Here is a 9,673-nt window from a genome sequence, read left to right on the forward strand (position 1 = left end):
GAAGCGTTACTCGCGGCTCGGTTGGGAAGAGGTTGGTTGGGCCCTGGAGCCCAGTTGGTTTATTGTAGTGGGGACCGTACCCCGGCGCGAGCTTCGGTCGCAACGGCCAGGAAAGGAACCAGTAGCCGGCCGGAGGGCGGGGTGGCGAGAAAGTGCAGGTTTAGAAGTACACTGGAGACACCTGACCCTGGCAACATCCCAGTAGGAACGGGATAGGAAGGAAGGCCTTTGGGAGAGGAGTTGGAATCCCAGGAGCAGTGACAGCGTAGGCGACAAGGCCTAGTTTCCGTCGTGGGAGAAAGGGCCTTGCGGGAGGTTTTCCTGACCTAATTGTTTGGGGATCTTATTTCCTAGGCGAGCGTCTGACAAAATCCACTGGAGATTGTGCTCTGACTTTGCAGCAGTTAGGAGACCACCTGCAGTCCCTAGCCTTCGAAGAGACTCTGAATAATTTAACTCTCTTTTGTTGCTTTAGATGGGCAGCTCTCAAAAAAAGCACAAACCATTGAAGAATGGATCCCATTGCACATGTTAAAAGCATGTTGAAAGGAAAATAAGGTATTCACTTTCATTTGCGGTTAATTGTACAGGAAAATTACTTTTGAGAAGGAGCTCTGGAGTTTTAGATGCTGTTAGGGTAGCTGCATTTGATGATACGTTTCAAATTCTTAAGTTGTATAATACAAAAATCCTATTACTGCTCTACTACCAAATATGCTTTTTGCTAACGACGGTCTAGTCTTGATTATTTTGAAAATGGAAAGAAATCTTGACTCTAGGGATGTTAATTTACTTGTGATCGAATAGTGCTCCTAGATCTGTCCTTTAAAAATGATGTAATAATCACTGTAAAAAAAATCCTTGAATTTGTAATTTAATATCAGAATGTGCATGAAATTTGATAGTTGCTTACTCATACAATACTTTAGACTTATAGACTAATTTCACTTTATATTTCAAGTAGTTTGCTTATTAAACCCTGAGTCAGAGTTGCCACAGTTGCTTTACTGGCAATATCGCTCGTTTGATCCTCCAGCCTCTATTAAATCTTGTGCTACATCACATACCAGAAATTGTCAAGGAAGAGTTTATTTCATCCACGGAACACCCAGTTTAGCTCTTCAAGATGGACTTGGCCCGACCCTGGAAAATTCTGACCTAGGATTGGGGAAGAGACCTGGGCAACTGTATTTCCTAAAATTTTCTCAAATGAGTTTGATGTGCACTCCCAGGTGAAAACTGTTGCTTTAACGACTTACTAAATAGATCTGTTTAAGAAACTCTTAAATATTTATGAAACAAATAATTTCCTTCCTTGATTTCTTTACAGTTTAAAAGTAAACTAGGAATGATATTTAAATAGAATCTAAAAATAGCATTTGCCAAGGGAGGGTCAGAAAGGTTCATTGGCACCCCGAAACCTCTGGGACTAACCTTTCTGGGCTTAGGGATGAGGTTTGGGATGGGGAGACACAAAGCGCTCCGAGGCACTTAATCCTCAGAGCCACACATCGAGTCCGGTCTCCTGTCAGGTTTAAGGAGAGATCGGCGCCGAGTCTGTTCAGCAGGTACAGTAGGCTAAGCTATTTTCACCTCAACAATGTGCAGCGTGGGGAGGGGGATATTACATATACGAGCTTTATTTGGAGAAGAATACCCATCCATGCTGGAAATAAAAGTAAATAATACCCTCCCAATAGCCATTTGCTTATTAGGTAAAGACTGTGTATGATTCAAGCTTAAAATTTGCATGCTAACATGAAGTACCCAGATATCTGAAACATCGCTGAAGGCTTTTAGACCAACTTTACTGGAGAGTCAAGGGTAACAATGAGATAATCACTTTGGTATTCGGGTTTGAGAAACGGATGGTGAAACCAAATCCAGTCTGACTTAAACGATAGCCTTAGGCGAAGAACTAGGTCCGATTGTGCTGTCTCTGCTAGAAGCTATTTTCCATTTGACATGTAAGTTCTTCCCTGCAAGCTTTGGCACATGAAGTATTCGGTAAGGAACAAAATTTAAAAATGAAAATGAAAAAAACTACACGTTAAAAGCATAAAGCCATGTGTGTAGTCTATAACTAATACCTTGTTTTTATGTATATTGTCTGAACAGAAAGACAGTATGAATCAGTCTAGATCTAGGTCAGATGGTGGTGGTGAGGAAACCTCATTTCAAGACCATCGTCATCGTGAGAATGAGAGAATTTGGCAGCAAGAGCGTCTCCACAGAGAAGAAGCCTATTATCAGTTCATTAATGAACTCAGTGACGAAGATTACCGGCTGATGAGAGACCATAATCTTTTAGGCACCCCTGGTAAGAAATGGGCGAAAGAGGAGACCCCTTTTTCATCATTATAAGGAGGAATTTCAAAATAAGGAGTTTTTACCCCCTCTCCTCGCTCCCAAAATAGGGCGTACTGTTTCTGTGGCTAAGGGCTTTTTGACATAAAATAGAAAATAACTGGCTTGCTTCTATATTTTATAAGTAGGTAAGAATATCAGACACGGAACACTGTTATACTGACAGATTAATGTACATAGTAGCGTCAGATACTTACAGAGATGCTCCTAATTCTCTTAAGTGATATTCGTACAAATAAAAACATCGTAGTTCCCCCCACGCAGTTTCACTTTTCTGAGGTTTCAGTTACTCATGGTAATAAATTTCATGCCGTTCTGAGTACCATGATGAAATCTCGCGCCTTCCTGCCTTGGACTTGAATCATCCCTTTGTCCAGCGTCTCCGGACTGCATGCACTGCCCACGCGCCAGTCACTGAGTCTCCGTTACCAGATGGCCCATGGCATCGCAGTGCTTATGTGCGGTGACCCTTATTTCACGTAATAATGGCCCCAAAGCCATTCCATTCACGTAACTTTTATTAGTATATACTGCTATACTTGTTCTATTTTATTATTATTGCCATTAAGTTAATCTTTCACTGCGCCTAATTTGTAAATTAAACTATCATAGGTGTGTGCGTATAGGAAAATACGTAGCATACATAGGGTTCAATACTGTCAGTTTCAGGCATCCACTAAGGATCTTGGAACATATTCCCTGCAGAGAAGGGGAGACGGCTGTATTTAAAACCCAATTGTATCATTCGAGGTATAATAATTTAGCTGAATTTATAACTCCCCTAAAGTTCAGTGTGCTCCCTAAATTTTTTACAAATTGAGTTCACAGATGAATTCAGTGAAACTTATGTGTCTTATATTAATATATTTGTATATTGCATATTTTATGTTGATGACCTATATATCATGAGTTATTTGGGTCATCGGTATAAAATTCAAGTCAATAAAGATTTGATGTTTTCTCTAGGAATACTCCCTTCTTAATTCCTTTTTAACTATGAGAAAAATCCATGAATTATAACTTAGGGGTTCCTAAGTATATCAACCGAGAGCCCTTTATTAATTATTCGAATTAAATCATAATTGTATAAAACATTAATAAATGAAACACAACCAAAATGATGTGTATTTACATCATTTAAATGTATTTAACCGTCTTCAATTTACAGAACGTGAAAAGGATAGAATGTCTCCTACAGATTGCTAAAGATTAGCCTTTCCATTCATGAGTCATAATAACACTCAGTAATTTAAAGTTCTTATTTTCAGTGAGCAATTTTTCATTATTTTAGGAGAAATAACATCCGAAGAACTGCAACGGCGGTTAGATGGAGTCAAGGAGCAACTCGCGTCTCAGCCTGGCTTGAGAAATGGGACAAACCCCAGAGGTACTGCGGACTCCTTTTCTTAAGGAACAGGTTTGGTGGGAGCGATTGCAGAAGTGAACGTACCGGATCTTGTACGACATGTTTGTAATGTTTTCCAGTTTCGATTTACGACTCAGATAGCTCACGTAGTCTGCGCAAAGCGGTGTAATCAGGCAGTGTAGGACGGGGGCTGCCAGTGCTCACAGGTAGCCTTCAGGGAGCTCGCGGGTGAACCAGCATATCATCGAGTTAGTCACCAGCATAGTTCTTTTTGATCTCAGAATGGACACACTATTTGTTGTAAAGTCATATGACTAAACCTAGCTTCTAAAAATTTATGCAGAGCAATACAGAAAGACCGAGTCAAGAAACGTGTTTGTTGCTTTGTTTTGTCCTTTTTGTATTCGCTTTGTCATTTTATTGAACAAACACTAAGTTTTAAGAAGTTCTCATAAAAAACAAAAGTACTTGTGGAAAGAATTCAAACCGGATGAGAAATGTAGAGAGTCAAAAATAAAGCCAACCTGAATGTCTTCTTACCGGTTCGTTCCTCCCCCAGAGGCACTCATTACTAGTAGCTTCACATAGAATAGCAAGGTCATTGAATTAGTGAGGGCAAAGACTGTTAAAACCCCAAAAAGCAATGGCTCAGTAAGATAGAAGTTTATTTTTCTTTCATGTCAACAGTCCAGGGCAGGTAGGCAAACTTTGCTCCGGAAACCCTGGCGGAACCCCGTCAGCCAGCCGAGGCTCCTCAGCACATCCAGTGTGCTATCCAGTACAGTGGCTACTAGCTACATGGGACTATTGAACTTCGAATTAAATAGATTGAAAATGCAGTTCCTCAGTCACGTTAGCCACATTTAAGTGCTGAGTAGTCACACGTGGCCAGTGGCTTCCACATTGGACAGGGCAGAGGTAGAGAGTTTTACTGGACGCTGCTGCTCCACGGTGCTCCACGTGATCTAGCTAAGTCACAACCGTATCTAGGTTCCAGCTGGCGGGAAGGAGATCCAGGCATCAGCCCGAAAGTGTGAGATCCCACTTCTGCTCCCATTCCATTGATGAGAGCTTGGCCCTGTGGCCGCGCCTTAGCTGCCAGGCTGCCCACGTGACCATCACACCGCATTTACAGCGAGAGAGGTGTGGGTTAGATTTTGTTAAACAGTGAATTCCGAGACACGCCCCTTTATCACCACATCCGTAATTAGAGAAGAAAGTGGCATTTAGAATGATTAACGTTTACCTGTCTTTTACTCATGTCTTTTTCTAAATTAAAGTGGAAATTAGGTATTAACCTTTTTTCTACTTTATGTTTAGATATGTAAATTGTTCATATTGGTACAACTGGTAATACTGGTCCTTCGTTTTAATCGATAATGTACTCATCACGTGAAAAATAGCTTATATCATTAGAATATGGCTAAAGTTGCTGTTTAAGACACTAGCAGCTGATTGACAGCTCTAGCGTCAACTTTTTTAAAAGTTTTTCTATGAGAGCATGCGGTCTTGAAATGAAACCAAAGCAATCTCGTTTTTCAGTAGAACAAACTTTAAGGTTGAAGTCTGTAGAGTCTGTGCGGTGCATTAGAATGCTTTTCATTCCGTTTTGCACTCATATAATCCACTGACTGAAAATGGAAAACTTCGGTTTCCCGCAGTAGCAGAGTCAGAGAAGTTTATTGGGACATGTTTATTTCTGAATCGAGTCATTCGACCAGATTAATTGACAGTCTGTACCAGATGCCGTCGTAGAGGTTGGGGATTTAACAGTGAATAAAATAAGACAAAACCCTTAGTCTTCATGGAACTTACGTTCTAAATGAACAGAAAATGAATTTTGCTATATACAGTAGCTAACATTTACTGAGCGCTTCCTATGTGCCAGGTATTGTATTAATCATTTTATATATGGTATCTTTTTTTATCCTCATGATAACTCTGTGACATTTATACTACTGTTATCTCCCTTTTACAGATGAGGATTCAGCTATGGAGAACTTACATAACATGCCTAAAGTTTCCCAGTTTCACATAAGGACAGATACTGTAGTTCTAACATTGTATTCAGAAAGCCAGATTTCTTGAGATGTACATTTTTGACAATTCCTGAGAAACGGTAAAATCGCTAAGGTTACAAAAATCTCTAGTTGTCAAAATGTTGATCGAATTACCTTTATCAGAAGGATTCCACAGATTTAAGATGAATTATATATAAGTTTTGCCACTGTAGTTTGTTGATATTGCCATATGAATAAAGCAATTTAAATCTATACTTTCGGTACTAGAAACATTTCTCGTTTGCCTCAACGTTTTGCCAATAACAGGCAGATAAAAAGCAAGAGTGAGGATTTCTTCCCAGCTTTGCATAAATAATACTGAAAGTTTTGTAATAAATAGATAGGTCTGTGTGAAATTTTATAATACGTAGGTGTATACTATAATATGCTTATCATATACACCTTTCTTTTAGAAAGTACAGCTTTTTCCCATTTCTCCCCATTTTTCATTCATTCAAATGCACATGTGTTCTTAAATATAATTTAATAAAAACTTTATCTTACAAGCTTTCAATAAAATCTAAGAATAGATTTTAAGGCTTGATCCTAAGTCGATTTGGTTTGCTTTCCAGACTCAGAAGTCCCTCGGGAAGGCCCCCATGAAGATTCTCTGCTGGAGTGGCTGAACACCTTCCGTCGCACGGGAAATGCAGTTCGAAGTGGACAGCACGGGAACCAGACCTGGAGAGCCGTGAGTCGGACAAACCCAAGCAGTGGAGAGTTTCGGTTTAGTCTGGAAATCCACATAAATCATGAGAACAGAGGATTTGAAATTCATGGTGAAGATTATACAGGCATTCCACTTTCGGATATCAACAGAGATCAGATGACAACGAGGCAGCAAAGGTCAAGTAGCCCTGTGGCCAGGCGGACCAGAAGCCAGACCTCAGTGAATTTTGGTGGCAGCAGTTCCAACACCTCCAGGACTAGGCTAGGCTCAAGGGGGCGCAATTCAGTAGCAGGATCTTTCTCAGCATCGGAAAGATCAAGAAGTGGAACCGGGGGAGCAGGGGGCGTTCCTAGAACTAGTGCTCCCCGCGCCGATTTCAGTGGTCACACACACCAGTCGGGTGGCGGTGACCCCAGGCGCAGGGAGGGCCAGCGATTCGGAGCAGCCCACGTGTGGGAAAATGGGGCTAGAACTAACGTCACGGTGAGGAATACAAACCAAAGATTAGAGCCAATCCGGCTGCGGTCTACGTCCAGTAGCCGAAGCCGGTCGCCGCTCCAGAGACCAAGTGCCACCACCGTCTACCGTAATTCCCAGAGGGAAGGCAGACCTGCTCAGCCAGCCGTGCGCAGGTCTGTGAGGAGAGGTCCAGCTCGTGTCATTTTAGAACAAGATAGAGCACGCAGAGGCGCAGCATATACCCCGTTCCCCAACTCCAGACTGGTGTCCAGAATAACAGTAGAAGAAGGGGAAGAATCCAGCAGGTCCTCGAATGCTGCGCGACATCCAACAATCACACTGGACCTGCAAGTGAGAAGGATTCGTCCTGGAGAAAACAGGGATCGAGACAGCATCGCGAACAGAACTCGCTCCCGGGTGGGGCTGGCGGAGAACACCGTCACCATCCAAAGCAACAGCGGGGGCTTTCGCCGCACCATCTCTCACTTGGAGCGGTCGGGGATTCGAACCTACGTCAGCACCATCACCGTTCCTCTTCGCAGGATATCCGAGAACGAGCTCGTGGAACCCTCGTCCGTGGCCCTTCGGTCGATTTTAAGGCAGATCATGACCGGATTTGGAGAGCTGAGTTCCCTAATGGAGGCCGAATCCGAGTCGGAGGTTCAGAGAAACGGCCAGCATTTGCCAGAGATGCACTCAGAACGGGGGAACCTGGGTGCAGGCGGTGACATCGGCCAGCACCGCGAAGGTTCCTCCCAGGGCAGGCGGGCCCGAGAAGACAGCACTGAGCGGGGCGGTGAACACGAGGCCGCCCAGCCTCACCCCCGAAACGGCGGCAGGCCGTCGCGAAATTCCAGTAACCTCGTAGAGACTGGAACGCTCCCCATTCTTCGCCTCGCTCACTTCTTTTTGCTAAATGAAGGCGATGACGAGGATCACGTACGCGGTTTAACCAAAGAGCAGATCGACAATCTGTCCACCCGCAACTACGAGCACGACGCGGCTGACGGCGACCTCGGGAAGATCTGCAGCGTCTGCATCAGCGACTACGTGGCCGGAAACAAGCTCAGGCGCTTACCCTGCATGCACGAGTTTCACATCCACTGCATTGACCGGTGGCTCTCCGAGAACTGCACGTGTCCCGTCTGTCGGCAGCCTGTCTTAGGGTCCGGCGGAGCGCCCGACGGGTAAAATGACGGGATCTGTGCAAACGTCGCATCTTAGGAGAGCTGAGTCTTCAGGCGTTCTTTCGTGGAGTTACTGGCGATGAGCTAAGCGGAATGAAAAAAGAACAGATTCTTATAGTTGGAACTATTTTTTGTGTGCTATTTTTAACTTGTTAAAAAGAGAGAAATTTATGTGAGATTTGAAATGCAGGTGTTAAATTATCCAAAAGTACAGAATAGTTAATATTGCTAGAACCAAATAACCCTTAAGATGTTTTTATTTTGGTAATTTGTCATGCTAAGCACTTTTGTATACACTGCACAGCTCAGTAGGTTAAAAATCAATCTTCCTTTTCTTAATAGTACACCTGACTTGACTTGGAATTTCAAATTCCAGAGGCTCAGTACTATGTCCAGACATTGGTGTCTAAGCCAGCCTTTCATTAACTCTCTCTTTTAAGGACAGTATCTTCTCATGAAAGAGTGTTTGGCTGACTGTTTGCGAAATGTATTTAAGTTACTTGAAATGTTAAATTTAATATGCAACATACCATATATGTATATATAGATATATAGTTTTAAGGTTAACAAATTCCGTCTAAAAACTACCAGTTGGGTTCTTATTTAAGCTTTTAGGCTAATACTGCATAAGGCACAATGTTTAATATTTACAGGATCATCTCTGGGAGGAAGTGCATTAAGATAATTTAAAAATAGAGGTAATTTACTGAAGCGTCTCTGACAATCTGACTTACTAGACAATAAGCAATATATAATATTGAACAAGTATTTCTTTATTCAGAAATGGAACATGGACGTTTTAGAACATACAGGTTACTTAACTTGAGTTCAACTTTTTTGTGACTTTTTTGAAAGTGCAAACAATTCTTTGGATTATATTAAGTAAAATACACGATATGCATGGATTCTGGGATTTAATTTTAAAGTCTAAAAAAATATCTATAAAGAATCAAATGCATAGGTAGTATGTTAAGTTCACTGGGAGGCCAAAAACTCCAAATAAAATGAAACAAAATACACTTAAAAGAATGTAGAATTTATACGAACATGAAATATGCATTGAAGATCTATTTCTACCAATAAATATTAAAACAAAGCTGTATGTGAACTATTCTTTTCTGTCATTCCACTGTGGTTTATTCACTCAAAAAAAAAAAAAATTTAGTTCACACCTGCTAGGGGCCTGGCAGTGTTACAGATGTTGAGAATTCAGCTGCAGAGTCTTCACAGGAAAGACATATTTATTCTTAGAAATTGAAAATCTATTGATAAAATGAACTACTGTTCTGACTCCGATGTGTGTTTATGAATACGTGACACAGTTTCTCTGTGGCGATACTGCCTGGGCAACCACCACAAGGCCAGATTCTGTGAGATTTAGATCTAACATTTCGTTTTTCTTTATGATTTGCGATCATATTCATTTCGGTAGGTGAGATGCTCGCACAGGGCGCGCGTTTCGCACCTAGGGTGAAAGGGTTTAGTGAAGTCGTGACCTCGTTCGGGGTAAATGGCTTATACAGGCCGATCATGGGACGGACGTAGGACTGAGCAGTTTGATTTG

At 42.0% G+C, this 9,673-nt stretch overlaps 1 protein-coding gene across 1 annotated transcript; it reads left to right on the forward strand.

Moving 5' to 3' along the window:
- On the forward strand, nt 1-9,205 carry RNF6 (ring finger protein 6). The gene is made up of 5 exons (XM_011360211.2): nt 1-31; nt 476-558; nt 2,119-2,320; nt 3,659-3,754; nt 6,366-9,205. Exons 3-5 carry the CDS (start codon nt 2,128-2,130, stop codon nt 8,111-8,113), a joined length of 2,037 nt encoding a protein of 678 aa, XP_011358513.1. The 5' UTR covers nt 1-31; nt 476-558; nt 2,119-2,127; the 3' UTR covers nt 8,114-9,205.
- Nucleotides 9,206-9,673: the final 468 nt, after the last annotated feature.

This window comes from Pteropus vampyrus, unplaced genomic scaffold, assembly GCF_000151845.1.
Source record: "Pteropus vampyrus isolate Shadow unplaced genomic scaffold, Pvam_2.0 Scaffold52, whole genome shotgun sequence".
Lineage (NCBI taxonomy): Eukaryota > Metazoa > Chordata > Mammalia > Chiroptera > Pteropodidae > Pteropus > Pteropus vampyrus.